At 41.5% G+C, this 22005-nt stretch overlaps 1 protein-coding gene across 1 annotated transcript in view; it reads left to right on the forward strand.

The window, feature by feature from the left end:
- Positions 1-216: 216 nt before the first annotated feature.
- CIDEA (cell death inducing DFFA like effector a) overlaps positions 217-22005 on the forward strand; it is an 823757-nt gene continuing 801968 nt past the window's right edge. Inside the window, exon 1 of the mRNA XM_044067366.1 lies at positions 217-667. Coding sequence (XP_043923301.1) covers positions 615-667 — 53 coding nt within the window. The 5' untranslated portion in view covers positions 217-614. The remainder of the gene's footprint in view (positions 668-22005) is intronic.

A 22005-nucleotide genomic window follows, 5' to 3' on the forward strand; every position in this document is an offset into this window, starting at 1 on the left:
ACTTGACTGATAATGCTCCACCACCTCGGGCTCAATGCAAATAACAGACAGCATGTATTACAGACAAAACTAAACAGTCAAAAAGTACCCCCCCCCCCCAAAAAAAAAAAAAATAAAATATACTATTTGAATATTATTAGGACCATACCAGTCACTTGGAACGCTGGTGAAATAATAGATCTCGTGCTGACAAACAATGAGACAGTAACTACCACTAATGTACACATATGTTTCTAACAAATTTACAACCGTCAGGACCTTTAAAATGGTCAAAATATGCCAGAAATTGAAATTCCTACCATGAACTACCCATTAATGAAGAAAACTCAGTTCAACTCAAGGTAAAAATGGGTACCTAAGAATCGTTGTAAGACGTGCACCGCTTGTACTCGAGACAATAACAACAAATTTAGTAATGTAATGGAGAGATACGGTCAGAGGTGGGACGATAATTTGTACAGTACTCACGTAGTACGTTGTTAGTGCGTGCTTCTATGGAGTAGGCCAGCATTTCAGCTGATCCTTTAAAGGGGTGGTGACTGCTTACTTGGCAGGTTGCCTGTGATGCAAGTAACGTGTGGGTGAAACAATTTAGCATTTCGTGATTGTTGAACATGGAATATGCGCTTGGATACGTTAGGGTGTTATACCCCAGCTCCATAGTTCGGTGAGCACAGATGTTTTACTTTTTATGACATTTTTCGTGTTTTTTTTTTTTTTTTTTTTGTTATCGACGATAACAGCCGAGTAGCGTACTGCATTCACTGGTGTGTTGACGTGAAATAAGACAGACTGCATCCTTGAGCATTAATTATCATCCTTCAGTTTCTCAAATGTGAACAAAGTCTCAAAATGTGGAGTAGTTCTGTACATTATAACTAGTAACGTCACTGTCTGTTTAATGTATAATTCAGTGTTTTAAAACTATATGTTACTAGAGAAGTATTATTTAATGTTATTTATAATTTTGTAAGGTGGTAGGCAGAATAAGTCTTTTATATTGAAACACCAGTTCGGAACACTGGAAAACAACATTCGTTGTTCATATTTACAAAAGTTTTACTTCTGTAGTTTTAATTTTGTGTTGTTTAATAAAATTCAGGATCGTCATCGTTTGACAGGTAGTGAGCGAGTGTGTGTTTCAGCCACTTGTCAACTGATGTGATTTATGCAGTACACGTAGATTTTTGTCCTCAGATGTCCCTTGTTTCTCTTATATTTGCCAACTTTCTTCATAATGTTACGTATTTAAAGGTACATGTTGTACATTACCGAATAGTATAATCGTTTACCTATAAAACTCTCTTGTTATTAAATATGCATTGTGTACTATCGGAAGACGTTCTTTATTGGAAATTAAGAAAGTGCTTCTTCTTTGTATTCTCTCTGTAATGCATTAAAAAAATCATAGATGTGTGTGTGTGTATGTATGTATGCGAGCACGAGTGCACGAGCTGTGTTTTGTGAGCATGTGATGTGTAGAAATAGCTGATCTGAAATGAGCAGCAAAGGGCACGAGAGAGAAAATAACTTAATGGAAGATATTTGAAAGGCATTTTAGATGCGGAGGCTACTTAGGTAGACTTTGGAAACCGTAGATGCCTCAGGCTAATTCATGTCTTGGAAGTAGTCTGTCCTGTTAATAATTGCAGTCCATTTCATTTGACTAGTAACCCTTCACTGTCAAAGTAGAATGTTGCAGTTTTTTTCATAAGTAGTGGTGCAGATGTCAGCCAAAAGTACAGGGACATTGAAACAAACGAATATGAACATGAAAGTGAATGAATGAATCAAAACATGCCTGTTTATTAGAGATACTAACATTTCTAGACAAAGGGTGAAGGTGGGTACTGGCAAGGAATAAATGGCTGCAAGACTTTGTGTCTTGAGGTTCCTGTGCATCCTATGAAACAAGCAACTAATTTAAGGCTGCAGTTTTGGAACCTGTTTAATTTGATTAATGTAATTTCATATACAATCAAAATAAATAGGTACAAAAAGGGAATCTATTCAAAGTATTGAAAAAAGTACAGGAACTGTATTGTGCATTCCTGTGGCATGTGAGGTTGTATGAAGATTGGTACATACATGACTAAATTATTCTCCAAAAGAATACTGCTCCCTAATTCTCACTTTCACGAAAAGATCAAAATATTTTGATGTCTGCTGCTCTGGCATTGTGATGTATGAAAATGGTGTAATTGGAGTATATTCATTGTCCGTACTCTGGTCCTTATTGAGAGTTTTAGAAGTATTGCCATCTCGGAGGTGTGAAGCTTTTCTTCCACATTCCCATTAAATGAAATCAACTTTGACACGCCTGATTAAGTAGGAAAATGTTTAGGACATGTATGTGTTGTGCGTGTGGAGCTTTTCAAACCTAAACATGCAGCAAGACATGTCTGCCTAGCAGTGTCATATGATTTACTTTGGCTGTTAATTACATCTGCCTGTAAGCTGCGAGAGTATGATTTTGTCTTGGTTAAGAAAGCTAACTCATTAGCACCTATGTGGTTCGGAATGTCACACCTCTAGCAGCCTACACCCATCCATACACACATCCGTGCATTCTAGAGCATTTTCTGCAAAACTGATTTAAAAACATAACATAAATCTAAGTATTTTGTGAAAGGTAAAACTGTGCAGATAGCAATGCTATCAGTAAGAAATATCCTTTACAGCAATAATAGTCAGCGTTTTCACAATATTTTCATAAATATAGTATATTATAATGCACACAAACTTAGAGCTGTATTTTGTTTTGCTAAACTTTTATAAACAAATTGTCATTCCCTGTAAATGCTACAGCCTAGACATAACTTGTTAGAGTACTTTTGTTAACAAGACATAAGCTTTGACATTACAATAAGAAATTCCTGTTTGAGATGTGTACAAAAATATGAAAACGTATGCTTGATTGTATAATCAGCAACATATATAACACCAAATATCTATTTCTCAAGACTTGCATCTTGTAGTGCAAATATTAGTGACAGTCCTTTCAGAAGTATCTAAGTTTTACCTAATGCTATGCAATTGTTTGTAAGCGACTTTAACAAGTGCATGTGGAAAATATTGCTTATTGCCATAATTACTAACAAAAAAACTTGCAGTATTTCTAGTATATTGTGATATAAATGGACATTGACAATGAATTTTCCTGTCTCACACCATGGCATTTCACATCACATCCCTCGATTATGTTGTAGGTCTCTCATTTATGAAACTATGAACATACATATGAATAAGTTGCACAAGTGATTAATTTCTATAATGTGTGACACCCTACATTAACAATATTAGTGTCATTTTTGTTAGTTATTTCTTGTCCTTTATAATACTTCCTATTATTAGCTGATTAAGTCACTTGGTTAAAGAAGCCAGACCCAAAAAAGTTTTGGACACCATAAGGAACGATGGGTGTTAGTTGGACAAATACAAAAAAGACTCTGTAGACTTGAATGAGTTAAGGTGGAAGAAATATGTCAAGTACGGCAAGTTTTCTAGTCATACAGTGTATTAGTTCTGTTGACTGAGTCTCCTTCTGGTTGAGGCTCATTTGCAGTGTGCTCCTAGGGAGGTTCAATGTGGATTGTACACTTAACATTATGACAAAGACGTGCAAATTGCCTATATTATGGTTTGGTAAATAAACTGCATTTTTAATAAAGGTGAAGTAAATATGCTAGGCTGTTGCAAAGAACAACTTCTTTAAGAAAGCACATCTTCATTATAAATTTATGATTGCATGCACATATGCATGTTTATAAAATGGATGTAAAAATGACTAAAGTCATGTAATCTGTGTTTACCCATGTCCTTATAGCAGCACATACCATTGGGTGGAACTACTTCCATCTCCATTCCACCAGATAATCAAAACGCATTACTCTGTCAGCCATCTTAATTCTTGTTACACTAACAAAATTAAGATAATGTGTAAAGGAGAGGTTTTGTGTATACAGTAATAGTTACCAAATTTCTTTGTTTTTTTATGAAAGTTAGTAATAAAATGCAAAAGGGCAGCTCACTGGTCTTACACACAGATAAAGACAATACACTGTTTTTACAATTTTCCTATTCAACCATGACACTGCCCATGACTTTTGAGTTAAAGATGTAAAGTCAAAAATAGTCCGGGATAAGTACCAACCATCTGACATTTTAAAGTACCGTCATGATTTATTTAGCTAACAGAATAGAATAATGTCACTTCCTAAACAAAGTTAAAACTTACGAATTATGTAAGCGTACAAAGCATGAAAAGAACATCAACTGAATCAAGGTCACAGTAAACACTCAGAGGAATCCAGATGCGAAAAAAGAGAACTGTGACCACCATGGCTTTTAAATGTTTAATAAATATGATTGAAAGACAACACTTATCTAAAACGAAAAGTGGTAAGCACTACAATATAAAACGAAAAGCGGTAAGCACTTTCACAGTTATCAGGACAGCTTCATCAGACTGAGAAACATAGCACATAAAACTTTAAATAGCAAATCAGCCAATGAAAATAAGATCAACAAGTGCACCAATCACAATATGGATAGATGTACTTAATTGACCATTCCAGTTGGGTATACAAATGAAATAAGGAGGTACCTAAACCACTCATCTGAGCCAATAGGAACATGAAATTATAGTATGTATATTCAAAAAAAACTAGAGAATCAAAGCCTCAAGGGTAGTCTTTCCACTAAAAGTCGACCAATGCAAGTATATTACTAATACATCTATTACAAAAACTGGCCGAATTAAAACAATATATATTCACACTATCTGTAAACCTATTCAAACAAATTTTGCATGTTAAAGTAAAATGCTCTTAATTTATTCCATACATTTCCTTAAAGAATGCACCTATCGGAAATGAATAAAAAAAAAAAATGGAACGACTACTATTATGACATAGACTATATATGTAGAAACACGGTGCATCTTGATAAAACGACCTACAACTCTAACTCTGAGGAATCGTGCACAAGTCTTAAATAACATATACTTAAATAACATATACTTAAGCTAAACTTTAAAATATGAAGTAATATAGCTATAAACCTTGGTTAATGACCAAAAATCAGAATCTGTATATTTTATTTTATTTTATTTTATTTATTTATTTATTTATTTATTTAACATTTGTTAACTGGATTAGTCTGACTGGGGAAGATGCCCTTTTTCAGCAGAGACCTGAGGAGAAAAGCTCCAATTGCATAATTAATCCAATACATTGATTAAACTAAAAAAATAACGTAGGAGAACAATTGATCTTTATACAAAGGAGGTAACATAGATAAAAACAAAGAAAAGAACATATGAGTAAATCATAGGAACATATTACAATAAATAATAAAGTCAGTGGTTTAAAACTATTTGTGACATAAGAGAATTCAGCATGACAGTAATTGCAATGTAAATCCTTAACAGGAGTCGAGAACTGGAGGAAGAAGATGAGGAGGAGATCGAGAGGAGGGAAGTTAGTGGTGAAGGAAGATTGATCAGAAATTTGAGTTAAATACACCGTTGCCATAGAAAAAGAAGAGGGGACTTTAGCTGTTAAGAGAGAGAGAGTGGCAAGGGGCAAGAAAGTTCAAGTGGGGTCATTGTAGGAGCAGATCCAAGAGGTATGCAGGTATTCATTTTAATGCTATTTTAAAGCTGTGGGTATTATCAACTGTGCGTAAATGTAGAGGAAGTTTGTTCCAGGCATAGGTGGCAGAGTGGCTATAGAGTGTCTTACCAATGGATTTGTTAGGTTTGGAGATGCACAATAGGAGTTGGTCAGCTATGTAGGTTGCGCTTAGGGATATAGGGGAAGATGAGATTAGTCAGAGTTGGATAAACAAGGGGATGGTGAAGGATAGAGTGGGTCAGATGGAACTGCGGCAGGAGGATTTGGTGTTGGAGTGCAAGCCAGTGGAGTTTCTGTAGGAAAAGGCAGTGGTGTGTTCGATAAGGGAGATTACTAGCGAATCAAACTGTTTATTATATGTGGGTTCAAGCTTGCTAGTCAGATTCATTTGTAGTTGGGTGAATAATGGGGCGGCGCAGAGAATGGTGGAAAGAAGACATGCTTGAGCTAAGGACAGTTTAGATTCAGAAATCAGGAATTTTTTATTCTTGTACGGCGGTCCAAGTTTTTGGTGGATTTTATTTTTTTACAGTTATTAATCCTGAATGTCAAATTTAAATTCATCATCTACATAAACTCCAAGGAGTTTAGTATGCGATGCAGTTTTGATGGGAGTGTTTATTTAGAGAGGAAATGGAGAAAGGATTTGAGATGTTGGAGAGATTTAGGCAGGAAGAATAGAAGTTTAGGTTTTGTTAGGGTTAAGTAGTAATTTAATTAGCACAGAGCCATTTTCAACAGAATGTAGAGATTCTTGAGTAAGGTTGAGTAGGTGAGGTAGATTGTCAGATGTGGAGATGATAGTTGAGTCCTCTGCATATTAAATCAGAGTGGAGAGAGGACATATTAAATTAGAGTGGAGAGAGGACAGGTAAGGTAGAGGTTTTTAGTAAATATGTTGAATGAGGGGCCCAAGGATGGAGCCTTGTGGCACACTAGTTTGCACAGAGAGAAAAGGAGCGGTAGAAGAAAGCCATTCAACAGATTGTAGCCGATCAGATATATAACTGGAAAAACAGCTGAGAGAGGAGTTACAAAGGTTAAGGGAGGCTAGTTTGGAGAGAAGGAGCTAATGGGATACAGTATCAAAGGCTTTAGAGAGGTCGAGGAACAGGCATGAGACTAATTTGTTATCATCCAGAGATGAGGAACTTGCTTGAGTGAAAGATATAACAGTAGTGATGCTATGATGAGGTCTGAATCCATGTTGTGTTGGGGTAAGGAGGTTCTCATTAGTGAGATGAGACATGAGCTGTCTGTGTATACACTTTTCAAGAATTTTAGAAAGGGGAAAGAATAGCAATGGGCCTAAAATTTGAAGGGTCAGTAGAGTTTCCTCCTTTGTGCAGGGGCTAGATGTAGAATTTTTTCCAGACAGTAGGGACAAGACTTCTTTTATTGGGTTATTTGATGAGTATTGAAACTGGGTAGGCAATGGAGGAAGCTGCTAACTTAAGATAGTAAGGTGGAAGGATGTCAGCAGTGGGGGAACAAGGCTCAAGTTTGAGAAACAATCTGATAGTTGAGGTGGGGATGGGTTTAATGGAGAAAGGTGTGGAATGAGGAGGTGGGGAAGGGGTGTCAGGGATAAGGTTAGCACTGGGTTTAAGTAAGTTCTCTATGGAGTTAATGAAGAAGGAGTTAGAGTGGCAGTTTCGAGAGAGGAGGTGTTAGGAAAAGGATTGGGGGGGGGGGGGTTACCAGGGTAAAGAATTGTTGATAGTGGACCAGAATTTTGGGGGTTAGTATGAGAGTTTTTTGATGGTTGAGGTAAAAGTTTTTTTTTTTGTCAAGGTAGATTTGTTTTTTGTATGATTTCTAAGTTCTCTATAGAGCTGGAGATTTGAGGTAGTTTTGTGTTTATTCCAGGATCCCCAGGCACTGTCCCTTTTCTGCATGAGGGAAAGACTATCTTTGGTAATCCAAGGAGCATAATTAGATTTATTCATATAAATGGTCCTCCTACCAAGATCTAACCAATGTGAGTAAAATACGGATTCTACTATTAGAAATAGCTGCAAAAATAAAAGCGTAATGTACTCACTTTTGCTATGTGTTTATCCAAGCCGATCAGATCTGTTAAATGAAATATTTGCATTATCAGAAGACATGTGCCAGTGAAAAATTAAACCTGAATAAAAGACCTAGGTGTAAATGGAAATGCTGCAAAGATAAAAATAGAATGTACACACGTACTATATGTTTATCTAAGCAGATCTGAAATGTTAAAATAAATGCCCTTGGCCTGTTGTATGCATTATAAAAAGAAATTATACCAATCAAATGTAGAAACATGTAAACCTAGCTAATTACGAAAAGGCAATATGTAACTAAAATAATGTACACTTCTAAATTAAAGAACAAATCTACTGCTAAAATACATGCAATTAGTGTCAAAAAATGCAAAAATCAAAATATAAAAAAAGTCATGGCCAACAAAACCACTCTTTAAGTCATGAAATGCTACAATTTATTCTAAAAAAAACAAAAAAAAGCCAAGTAGTACACCAAAAAATACCAGCAATTAACAATATTATATTTATATAATAAACTAACAGATTAATGAAATATATCTCTTATAACTATTGACTGAACCATATATCTCTTATAACTATTGACTGAACCATAAGTAGTACTAACATATAAAAATGACGTATAAAAATGACATAAAATTTTCGTGCGTTAAAATCTAATATCCAACAAAGGAAATAATGATATCCCCCCAGGCTACACATTCATTCCTTGGCCCATTAGTGAAAAGTGGATGTGACTTCAGTATTGGTTTAATCAAGATACGTTAATTCAAGCTTTCAAATTGATTATCCACCTTAGCTCATTTCATCTCCTCTCCTCTTGTTAATTTTGATTATCTCCAATACTAAAAACTTATTGATTCATACCACAGTTTAACACATGTTTTGCTAGGGCATTGTTTGGTGCTTTACCATGTCTAATATCTTTATTATGCTCTAGGATCCTGTCCTTAAACATACAATTCATTTCGCCTACATAAAACGCATTGCAGCTAACGCACTCTGCATAATAGGCTAGATGTCTACATCTGCAATCTGTGCAGAAATTAAGATCAAATCTTTGACCTGCATAGTTAGACTGATAATTCGATTTAATAAATTTGCAAGCATTCCATCTATGGCATGGGAAGGTCTCAGCACGCTCAGAACTGAAATAAATATTGGGTACCTCCCTGTTCTAGCAGAGCTTGACTTCTAAGTGATAGGTTGTTCCTAAAGGAAATCCTTGGTACATCACCTACTACATTCTTATTTTTCTCATTCACTAAAAATAAGGGACAATTATTCTTGACTATATCGCAAAGCAAGTTGATGTCACTTGAATAAGTAAATAAAACCCTGGGTTGTCTGGGTTGTTGGGATACCCCACATCTATCCTCTGTATTTTCACTACTCCCAAAAAGGGTCTACTTGTCATCCCTCTCTTAGACAATGCTTTAGAGACCGAAACCTCCACTTCTTTTTTGGAGTAGCTTCTTGCTATAAAATCTAACTTCAATATCTCAAAGGTTTCTGCCAAACCAGCATCATTACTATGAAGTTGCATAACCCTTAAAAACTGATTGCTGATGACGTTCCCAGATATGTGCCTAGGGTGCATGCTACTTTTATGTAAGTAAGCATTTTTCTTGCGTAGTCTCCTATGTAGACTAGTGTTAATGCAGCCTAAGCAATCCATCTCTACATTAATATCCAGGAAATTCTATATTCTTGTCAGAAGATTTATAACTGAAGGTGTGAGGTAATACTATGCATAAAATATCTAAGTTCTGCAAGTCATTCTCTCAGTATTATTTGAGATGAGAAAAATGTCATCAACAAAATGCTTATAGTATATAATGTCATCTACAAATGAATTTGCCTTATTGTGTTCATTTTCTGAATGGGCTAATGCCACATTGGCATAACTGTTGGCACAAGCTGTACCAATGACTACTCCAATATTTTGTAGAAAAAAAAATCAGATTCAAAAATAAAGGCATCATTTTTAAGAATTAATTCAAGTAACATGCAAATCAAATCAGTCTTTGAAGTAGAAAAGTCACTGTGTGCTGTCAAAAAAGATTTAACATTATCTACACCTTCAGTGTTAGAAATTACCGTAAAAGGGAAGTGATGTCCAAGGTGACTAGCATGCACTTAATCCCCTGACTTAGACCATTCAAACAAATCTTTCAGAAAGTTCTTGGTATCATTTAGGAATGTCTGAACATTGTCCAGTATTAGTCTTGCGGATTTTTCAACAGAAACAGAGTGTGGCTCAGTTAGCCACCCTCAACTTAAGAAAATCTGGCACATAGGATCAGACAAGTTCTTGTTTACCTTTGGTAGTCCACAAAGGATTGGCAGTGCAAGATGTTCTACAATGAAATAGTCAAACAACTCTGTAGAAGTCATTCTGGTCATAAGCATGTCCTGCGTAAAGAAGCGAACTCTGTCCATCAAAGCATTCAACTAATATTTGAAAGAGGTGCACATAGGTTATCTTATCTCTCAACATGTCTCACATTTTCCCTATATAATGCTATCTGTAAGTAATGACAGTCCCTCCTCCTTTGTCTGCCGGATAAATTTCGATGTTAAGAGTTCTCTCTCAACTCTCAGCCCCAGTTTCATCTGAACTCAGATGAACAAAGCAGTGTTTGTGGTCTTGAGACAGTGCTCCTCTCATTTGCTCTTCACATAAGCCCACAAAACTTTCTAAAGAAGGGGGGGAGTGATGGAACAAACATACTAGGCTTTCTAAATCTATTGATCATTGAGTCATCTTGTTGAAAAATCAGTTTTAGAGTGACACTTTTCACAAAATGTCTAAGATCAGTTAAAACTTCTGACACGTCAGAGCGTTTGGCTGGAATAAAAGAGTCCTTTACTTTTAGTTTGGTCTCCTGTTAGCACTTGCAAAGAAATGTTAAACACCAAGTTGTTCTGTTCTTGTTCCTCATGGACATTCTAGTGTCTTTCTCGATTTGAAGTTGCTGCCGCACATTCCTCTTCTTTGATCCGCTCTTCAAGCGACTCTGTCTATGGCCCATCTGTATGGGCAGGGGCTCCTTGAGGGAAAAAGAACGGTACAGTGGTGGAAGTAGATGGTTGTGTGTTGATTAATTTTCTGTTGACAGTTTCATTCATGATACTTCCTCTCAGTAAAGTTTCAGTGCCTGTAGTAGAATTTTGTGGTATATGTTGTGTTCATTTTTGTGGCCACAAGAAGACATGACCTTTCTCAAAATCTGCTAAATCTCCCTGTAGCTTCTTCTTCACTGGCTGCAGTAGGGGAAGACACTATTGGCTGTAGGGATCAAATTCTCTATCCCCAAAGGTCCTTTTCCAAGACCCAAAAGGGGAACAGGAAAATGTGGTTCCACACGTTGCAGTCTTCCTTTCAGGAAGCTCTAGAGGATTCCTCATCCAGGGGATGAGGGAGAGGTTTCAATGGTCGATGCTGCCCTAGAGGCAGAGGAGGCCCACAAAATCAGGATTCCTGGGAGCCTTTCTCTGAGAAACCATTCCAGCTCCCCTGAGGCATTGCCTAACTGTCCCTTTCTGGGGGCATTTGAGGGTTGGTTGGCTTTGCACCCTTTAGCCTGGGCAAACATCACAAATGATCACTGGGTGCTAACATGTGAATGGGCTACTACATCCCTTTTCAGACCCCCCCCCCTGCCGAGAAGCAGAACTCTCACAGACATGCCACAGAGTCAGAGGAGTTAACCAGCCTAGAGGTCACCAACCTCATCCAAAAAAGAGCCATCCAAAAGGTCCCCACAGGACAGAGAGGATCCGGAACTTACTCCCACTCCTTTTTGGTACCCAAGAAAATTGGAACCTATGTCCCATTCTGGACCTCATTCAGTTAAACCTGTCAGTCAAGAAGTCAAAGTTTCGGATGGTCACTTTACAGTCCATTGTGCCTCTTCTGCACAAGAATGACTGGATGTGCTCTGTGGGTCTCCAGGACGTGTACCATCATATCAGAATAGACAGCCGGTCCAGGAGATTTCTCCGCTTTTGCTTATGGGCTGATTACTTCCAATTCAGAGCCCTGCCCTTTGGACTCACCACAGCTCCCCGGGTGTTCACCAAATGCATGGCAGTGGTGGCAGCTTATCCCAGGCTGCAGGGATTCCAGGTGTTTCCCTACCGCAACGTTTGGCTCCTTACAGCTTCCACAAAGCATCAGCTTGTGGAGAACACATGCTTTTTTCTTAGTCTCTTCGATCAGTTGAGAACAGTGAATCTGGCCAAATCTTCATTGGTCCCATCTCAACATCCAGAATTTATAGGTACTCAGCTGGATACTACCTCTCAGACGTGTCCTTCCTGTCCAGTCTCGCGTTCAGACTCTTCTGGAGCAAACTCGCCCTCCAGTGTCACTCATTCTCAGGGTTCTAGGTTCTGTAGCAGCAGCCATTTATCTGGTCCCACATGAGAGTGCTACAGTGGAACCTGATGGTTCAGTGGTTTGCCCTTTCTGATCCCTTGTCAGTCCCTATTCGTCTCACTCCGATATTTCTGAGACATCTATCATGATGGATGCATTCCCCAGACCTCCAAGTGGGCAGGTCATTTTCTCCCCCCGGTTCCAATGACCACAGACATTTCCCTCCTAGGGGGGGGGGGGCACTTCCAGGGAGAGACTTTCCAAGGGATGTGGTCCCATTCAGAGACCAAGCTGCACATAAATGTTCTAGAGATGAGAGCAGTCCTTCTCTCGTTGCAAGCATTTCAGGATTACTTTCCTTTGGGGACAATAGCAGTTCACACAGACATGTCGGCTGTTGTGTGGTACATAAACAAGCAAGGGGGCACATGTTCTTATCCTCTTTGTCGTGAGCCTATGAGGGTATAGTAATGGGTGATGTCCTCAGGGTGCTTTCTCCTTGTAACTCGCATCCCCGGAGCATCCAACGTGCTGGCAGGCAAGCTGAACAGGGCTATTCTGACCCCTCACGATTGGTCCCTGAATTCTTTCAGTGGTGAAGCAGATCTTCCGTCTGAGGGGGCCAACTGAGCAGCGATCTGTTTGCTTCTCCTCTCAGTCACAAATGCAACAGTTAACTTTTCTTTGATCTCCCCCAGAGGGAGAGTCCCCCAGATATGCTGTGACTCACGATTGGCCTCCGGGTCTCCTTTATGCCTTTCCACCCTTACCCTTAATTCTGAGAGTTCTTCAGAAAGCAGGATGCAGTTGATCCTCATTCTGGCCTCAGCAGGTGTGTTTCCGTCTTCCACGGTCTCATCTGAAGCACCCACCTTGAATGCTTAATCCGGTGCCAGATCTGATCTTCCATCAGTCGCTTCTTCCGCTCCCAAATCTGCAAACCCTCCGTCTGACAGTTTGGTTTGTCCACTTCCAGTGATTATTGCTAAGTCCAGGCTTGCATCCCCATGTGAGGGACATTATCCTTGTTTCTCAGAAGTTGTCTTCTTCTTTCGGCTGCTCCCGTTAGGGGTCGCCACAGCAGATCAACTGTTTCCATTTCTTCCTGTCCTCTGCATCTTGCTCTGTCACACTAACCACCTGCATGTCCCCTCTCACCACATCCATAAACCTTATCGTAGCCCTCCCTCTTTTCCTGTTACCTGGCAGCTTCATCCTTAGCATCTTTTTCCCAATGTACTCTGCATCCCTCCTCAGCACATGTCCAAACTAACGTAATCTTGCCTCTCTGGCTTTGTATCCAAACTTTCCAATCTGGGCTGAGCCTCTAATATACTTATTTCTAATCCTGTCCATCCTCGTCACACCCAGTGCAAATCTTTAACATCTTCAGCTCTACCACGTCAAGCTCTGACTCCTGCCTTTTTGTCAATGCCACCATCTCCAACCCATGTAACATAGCTGGTCTCACTACCCTCTTGTAGACCTTCCTTTTCACTCTTACTGGTACTCGTCTGTCACAAATTACTCCTGACACACTTCTCCACCCACTCCATCCTGCCTGTACTCTTCTTCACCTCTCTTCCACACTCACCATTGCTCTAAACTGTTGATCCCAAGTACTTAAACTCATCCACCTTCGCCACCTCTACTCCTGCATCCTCACCATTACTCTATCCTCCCTCTCATTCACACACATATATTCTGTCTTAGTCCTGCTGACCTTCATTCCTCTTCTCTCTAGAGCAATTCTCCACCTCTCCAGGGTGTCCTCCACCTGTTCCCTACTTTCACTACAGATCACACTGTCATCTGCAAACATCATAGTCCACGGGGACTCCTGTCTGATCTCGTCTGTCAATCTGTCCATCACCAGTCTTCTACCAAGACAGAAGTCTCCTACCAATAGAGTTTACAGACGTTAGTGGAATAGATTCTCTATCTGGGCTAGAGGTTGGAATCTCGATCAATTTTTGGCTCCTGTTTCTGACCTTCTCCTTTTCATGGCTTCCCTTTTTCAGGAGTGCACTAGTTTCTCTAAGATCAGAATCTAGTTGGCAGCAATTTCTAATTTTCATTTCAGTAACTACCCTACCTTTTTACTTCCTGGCTCTGCAAAGCCTTCATGAAAGGTGTTTTTTTTTTTTTTTTTTTTGTTGCAAGGACCTGTCTCCATTGTGGGATCTTACTCTTGTGCTGAAATCTCTAACTAAATCCCCTTTTGAGTCTCCTGCATCCCGTGACTTTGTTTCTTTTTTGGGAAACTGCCTTTTTAGTGGCCTTGAAACCCTACCCTTCCTTTATGCCAAAAAGTGGTCACTGAAGCGAATCTCAATCACTCGATCCAACTTCCAGTGTCTTCCCCAATTATGCTACTAAGGGAGACTATATTTTACATACATTAGATGTTCATCATCAGCTTCATTTTGATTTGCACAGAACTAAGCCTTTTTGCCTGTCAGACCAATTGTTTGTGGCCTTTTTCAGCTGTGTCGAAAATTACTATCTCCCGTTGGATTTCTCAGTGCATTTCTTACATATACTCCTCATGTGGTTCCCCTTTGCCTGGACTAGTTAGGGCTCATTCTACCAGGTCAGTGGCCACTTCAGCTGTCTTTGTAGCCCATCAGTCTTTTTAGATGACATTTGTGCAGTGACAACTTGGTCCTGTCCTCCTACCTTCATCTCTCATTTCAAACTTGACTTGGTTTCTAGAGGAAGGGCTTCCTTTGGCTCCACTGTTCTTCGGCATGTCCTTCTTTGAGGCCACCCGAGAATTTTAGGTAACTGGGGACTCTGACCCGTACGTGATGAATGGTGACTAGGGTAACATCATATTTAATAGTTCTGTACTCACCATAACTTATCTGTAGTCACCATTCATCATGATCCTACCCTCCATCCCCCTTCCTGAGTGATTGGCAGGATTTTTGTGGACCTTGGCTGGTGACAGGTTTCTTCTGTCTGTCTTCTTTCTCCAGAGCAAACCCGATCTGAGGAGTTAGAGGGAAGCAGAGCATTATGGGAGGGAAGGAACTTGAGTTAAACTGTTATGTCTGTATGCCGGCTTGGATCCGATGTTGGATCCTAGACCCATACGTGATGAATGGTGACTACGGATAACACAGATACCAAGGTATGGTGAGTATGTGTTTTTATATATATATATATATATATATATATCTATATATATTATTAATATACCTGAGTTGAAACATTGTCTGGGCTGCTTAATATTTTACTGCAGTAATTCTGAGTTTAAATGATTACTTGTACTACAAAAGATGCAATATTTAATGGCAGTCAGTCTGAGGCATCATCTTTACTGTCTGAACCTTCATCTCTGGATAAAAGTGTGTTAGCAGGACTGTCGTCTCGGTCATGTTTAACACACCGACACCTAGGCTGTCGCTGTTTGATATAATGTAATTGGACATCTTGATGCATTTCTTCATTTTTTGATAGTATCTTTTTAAAATATTTTGATTAGTTCTATCTCGCCGTTTTGTTCTTACACGTGGGTCCTCCGAATCGGCCACTTTTCAAGCTCAGACTCTCAGAGAAGCTCGAGACCTAATATATATCCCATGATGCTCTAGTGTACATCCCCAGATCTAGTTTGCCGCTGCAACGGATCAACAGCTCGTCTGAGTTAGCTCGGGCCAGTGACTAAAATTTTTTTCTACTTTTATTAGTATTTCTCTCTAATTCTTGAGAATCATATATATATATATATATATATATATATATATATATATATATATACTTGTGTGATAATAGAATAGTGTTAGGATTTAGTCTAGCTTAATTATTAGGACTTTAAATAGCTTTTTTTTTCAGGGCTTAGGCCTTCCTTTTGGGCGTGACAGGGCTCTGTCAGCTACTGTGTGTGTGTGTCTGTGTGCTGTGTTTCTTATTTATTTATTTATTTATATATATATATATATATATATATATATACACATACATATAGTGTGCTAGTTTTCTATTCAGCTTAGCAAATAGTTTGCTAGATAATTAGACCTATAAATATATCCTGTGTGATTTAATACTGTGTTTAGGTATATACATATTTACATATACTACTTGTATTATTAAGGTAGAGTTAAGATGCCAGAGAAGCAGAAATCTGGATTTAAAAGGTGCGAGTGCAGCCAGAAAATGTCTGTTACAGACAACCACTCCACCTGTGTGTACTGTTTGGGCTCTGTACACCTACAAGAGGTGTGCTCTATCTGCCATTCCTTTAGCGCTAAGGTTCTCCTGGAAAGGCAAAGGAAATTTGGTAGATAGAGGACTCCTGAAGCCTGATTTTCAGGCTAGTTTAGATAAGGCTGATACCTCTTCCAAGGCTTCGAAGGGGTCGAAGTCTTCCAAAGGATCCTCGGAGCCCAAGTCATCGGCTCTGAGTTCCTCAGGTATGGTCCGTGCATTGGCTCCACAGTCCTTGGAACCGTGTGTTGAGTTTTTACCTCGGGGCCCAGTTGTGGAACCGATATTGGAGGTTCCTCCGTCTCCAATCCTTCAATCGGTTCCACCTTCGGCCCCTTCGACCCATCCCTCGACACATTCATCGAGGCTGTCCGATGTGGATCTGGACCGAGTGGTTAAGAGGCTCTTAGAGAACCCGGCCCTAGCCAAAATGTTATCTACTTCGAGCCATTCGGCTTCCAACCCTAAAATCCCTTACTTGTCTTCTCCACTTCCTCCTCCTCCGAAGCCATTCGAGCGTTCGGAGCCGGGGCAGACGGAACCGATATTGGTAGAACCCTTGGAGCCGAGGTTCGATCCACCTCCCTCGGCTCCATCGACCTTGATCTCCTCTGTTCCGACCGGGGAATCTCGGGGCCGACAGTCCCTCGCTGGCTCCGGGGTGGACAGTCCCTCGCTGGCTCCGGGGTGGAGAGTCAAACCGATACTTCGATGCCGACTCTTCCACTTGGAGCTTTGGCGCAGGTGGCCTCGGCTCCGTCCTCTGGATTGGAGTGGAGAGTTTCGGGCCGGGAGGATCAGCCGGTCTCTTCGGAGCCGACTGACGTCTCGGACTGGGATTCTGGTGCCTTCGATGTCATGAGGAAGGTCATGGCTGCCAAGACCACTACCTCATCGGATCTGTCCTCCCCTCCCCCTAAAGGGCCTCGTTCTACCTCTTCCCAGCAGATCCCCACAAAACGTCAAGATCCAGGGCCTCAGGTATCCCCATTGGGTGGCCCCTCCTCTCTAGGGACTTCGCCGGATGCCCCCACCGACGAAGTACCTATAAAGATATTGTGCAAGAGGAGGCACTTGGATTCCCCACAGGAATCCCTGACATCTGATACCGACTTGGAGGAATCAGAAGGGTCCCCACGATCCCCCTTGGTGGATGTCTCATTCGCAGACATATTGGAAATCTTAAGGCAGAGGGGTGATTGGCAGTCCCTTGCCCCTTCTGAGGATGAATCGGTTCTCCTGAAGGCCTTTGGATCTCAACCATCCACCTCCTGGGTTACTCCGCCCTTCGATGAACTGATGGAGCTGGTTGCTCGTATGGTGTGGGAGTCCCCTGACTCAGTGGAACAGGTCCCTCAGAGGCCCAACAAATTTATTACTTCTCCCACTGACAAGGCCTTTCTTACAAAGGGAGTCCCAGTTGATACCATGGTGGTGGCGGCGGCCACCAAGAAAGAGATGTCGGAAACCTCTTCTGCTGTCCATCCTCCTAATAATAGGGATTCTAGGACGATGGACAGATATGGGAAACGCATATTTAGTTCTGCGGCATTTTCCATGAGGTCGCTCAACTACCTGACACATTTTACCCACCTTCAACGAGATCTCCTAAAGGAGCTGGGAGATGCTCTCCAGGGTAACACAGCTGATGCAGTCTCTGAAAAGGTGACTGCACAGCTCAATACCCTTAACTCAATAGTAAACTCATCCATGCGACTCATTTCGTATGCTGCCGATGGATCGAGTAGGGCGGCAGGCTCAGCGATCGCTCTTCGGAGACAATCCTGGATGCGCCTTTGCGGAAGCCTTTAAGTCTTCCTTTGTCAACACCCCTTTCAACGGGTCCGCCTTGTTCGGACCCAAAGTTAAGGTGACGCTAACTAGGTGTGAACAAGAAGGGAAGACTCGTCTGCTGTAGGGGTCTGTTTTTCCACCCCAACTAGATCGTACCCCAAAGGGCAGCGAAGTGGGAAAATGTGGTTCCGAAAACCTCAAGGAGCCTTCCAAAACACACCTACGGATACCCCCTCTAGAGGCAGAGGAGTGGGCAAAAACAGAAGACGCCGTCCAAAGGGCAGAGGCGGTCCGCAAAACCAGGGCGACAGGGATCACTTCTCTGGTAAGCCCTATCGGCATTCCTAAGGAAAACCGGCTGTCCTACTCTGGAGGTAGTCTGGGGTCGCTTGGCTTTATACCCAAACACTTGGCTAAACATTACATCGGATTCTTGGGTATAAAGCATCATTGCCAGAGGTTATTACATCATTCCCTTTACAAAACCCCCACCCATATGTACAAAGATTCCAGACGTTCCACCCAGTCTGAGAAAACTAGCAGCTATAGAAATCCAAAACTTGCTAGACAAGAGTCATCCAGCCAGTCCCGGTGGACCAAATAGGATCCAGAACTTACTCGAGGTTCTTTTTAGTTCCAAAGAAAACCGGGGACTGGAGGCCCATACTAGACCTCAGCAAGCTCAACACCTTCGTCAAGAAGGAAAAGTTCCAGATGGTCACGCTGTAGTCGATTCTCCCGTTCTTGGCAACGGGCGATTGGTTGTGCTCTATAGATCTCAAGGATGCTTACTACCACATCAAAATGGACAGATCATCCAGAGATCACTTGTGTTTCCGGCTGGGAGACAGTCATTATCAATTCAGAGCCCTGCCCTTTGGTCTCAGCACAGCCCCCAGGGTGTTCACCAAATGTATGGCGGTGGTCACGGCTCGCCTGAGACGGTTGGGATTCCGAGTGTTCCCGTATCTGGATGACTGGCTCCTCACCACCACCTCCAGGCATCAACTAATCCAAGCAAGAGACTACACCATAGACCTTTGTTCCCAGTTGGGTATAACCCTAAACTTTGAATCGCCTCGCAACATATTACATTTATAGGGGCAGAACTGGACACCGTCAACGCAAGGATCAGATTGCCTCAATCAAGAATCGTAACTCTAAAAAATCAAGTATCCAGTCTGTTAACCTGCAACAAAGCTCCAGCGTCCCAGATACTACAGCTTTTAGGAACTATGGCAGCCACATTGATAGCAGTCCCATTAGGACGCATGCAAATGCGAATACTCCAGTGGTTACTCTTCGCACAATGGTCTTACCAGCAACTACCCATGTCTCACGAGATCCGGTTAACCAATCTTTGCAAGAAGGATCTCAGTTGGTGGCTGAACAGCGACCAAGTGATACTCGGACGTCCCTTCATTCTTCCCCAACCCACAGTGATCACGGATGCTTCCCTGACAGGGTGGGGGGGGGGCTTTTTCAGGGAAAGACTGTCCAAGGCACTTGGTCAGTCATGGAAACACACTTGCATATAAATGTCCTAGAGCTGAGAGCGGTTTTCCTAGCGTTGCAACACTTTCACGACTCTCTTCCTCCAGGCACAATTGCTATTCAGACGGACAACATGTCGGTTGTCTGGTACATCAACAAACAAGGGGGAACCAGATCGTACACTTTATGCTGGGAGGCCCTAAGGATTTGGCAATGAGCTGTATCCACCAGACGCTTTCTGATAGCAACGCACATCCCGGGGTCATCCAACGTGATAGCGGACAAACTAAGCAGAGCCATGCTTTTGCCCCACTAGTGGTCTGTCAAACAGGTAGCGGAAAGCATTTTCCGCAGATGGGGCCAGCCTTGCTGCGACCAAACCTCCTGCATGTACACAAACCCATCCACCCAACTGGTAAACTACTACTATCCCACACTATAGCCAAACTATGGAACAATCTCCCCACACCACTACGTAATATACCTAACCACAACAATTTCAAATCCATGCTTCTCTCCCATCTCTCCTCCAAATGGGAATGTCCTTCACATGCTCCCACCTAAAACTCCCACACTACTAACTCCACACCTGAATCATCATTTCTTTGCCTACTTTAACTTATTTCAGAGATCTTGCTCAGAACACCTTTTCATAAATCTTTTGCATACATGCCTCTGGCCTACCTTACTCATATTCTCAAACTTTCATTGTTTGTTTTTCTTATCCATTGTACCCATAATATTGTTTTCCTCTGTAATATTGTTAATTTGTCTCTATTCGTATGTATTTGTATGTCTGTTTGGGGCTTTTCCCCTCGGGTCTCCACTGAAAAAGGGTAATTCTTACCCAGCTGGACCAACCCGGTTAACAAATGCAAATAAATAATAAATAAATCTCCGATGAATGCCAAATGCAGCAGCTATTTTGCCCTTTATCCCCCTCCGGGGAACGAACCCAGGGACACGCTCGTACACGATTGGCCCCTGGGCCTCCTATATGCCTTTCCGCCGATCACCCTAATTCCCAAATTTATGCAGAACGCCAAAAGTCTGGGAAGGACTTTGATCTTGATAGCCCCGTCTTGGCCTCGACAGATTTGGTTTCCCTTCCTGCGGAAGTAGCGACTGGAAGAACCATGGATCCTGGACCCAGTGCCGGATCTTCTGACTCGTTCATCGGGAGTTCTCCATCCCTCCCTCACTTCCCTGAAACTGTCAGCTTGGCTGCTCCAATTCCCACATTAGCCAGGTCACAAGATTTGTCTGCTGCGGTCCAACATATTATAGTTTCCTCTCATAAACTATCCACCAGGAAACTATATAATAGCAAATGGAAACGATTTGTTCACTGGGCTTCCCAACATGACACTGACCCATATGTAGCACCTGTCCATACCATCATTAGAATTGCTGTCTTCCTTGTTCTATGATGGCATGGCAGCTGCCACCATTAGAGTTCAATTGGCTGCTATCTCAAACTTCCATGTAGGCTTTAACGGCTCCAACATTATGTCACATAGACTATGTAAAGCATTCTTAAAAGGAACCCACCATCTCAGGCCACCTATTAGGCATCCTGTCTACCCCTGGAATTTGAATCTGGTTTTATCCCAACTGATGCTCGCGCCCTTTGAACCTGCTTCATCTTGCCATCTAAAGTTTTTGTCTTGGAAAACTTTATTCCTGGTAGCTATTACATCTGCACGTAGGGTCTCCGAACCTCAAGCCTTGTCCTCCAAACCCCCATACTTGATTTTTCACCCTGACAGGGTATCCCTCAGGACTAATCCTACCTTTCTTCCCAAGATCGCTTCAGAAAATAACTTAAATCAGTCCATTGAGCTCCCAACCTTCTTCAAACACCATACCAACAAACCGGAATATATGTTACACAAGCTGGATGTACATAGACAACTGAGGTTCTACCTAGATAGAACAAAGGATTTCAGACAAATCGGATCAACTCTTCGTTTCTTATGCAGAGAATAAGAAAGGTTTCGCAGTGTCAAAAACCACACTGTCCAAGTGGCTCTCCGACTGCATCAGATTCACTTATGCTTCCACTAATCAACCATTAGAAACTAACATCAAAGCCCATTCCACATGAGCTGTTTCTACGTCATTGACTCATGCAGCTTGCTTGCATTTAGATATCATCTGTGCAGCTGCCATGTGGTCGAAAACTCACATGTTTATTACTCATTACAAAGTGGATAGGACCTCCAGGGACAGGGCTACGTTTGGTTCCACTGTGCTCAGGAATGTTCTCCCATGAACCACCCAGGATTAGGGTGCTTGGGACGCTACCCATGTGTAAGAACAAAACGGCGAGATAGAACAACTTCACATAAAGAAGTTATGTCCTTACCATAACGTTCCATGTGAGTTATTCATCTCGCCTTTTTGTTCTTACATTCCTGCCCACCTTCCCCCTCCAGTCGAGGAGATGGTT

Source organism: Protopterus annectens, chromosome 3.part1, assembly GCF_019279795.1.
Source record: "Protopterus annectens isolate FY-2018-M chromosome 3.part1, PAN1.0, whole genome shotgun sequence".
Taxonomy (NCBI): Eukaryota; Metazoa; Chordata; order Ceratodontiformes; family Protopteridae; genus Protopterus; species Protopterus annectens.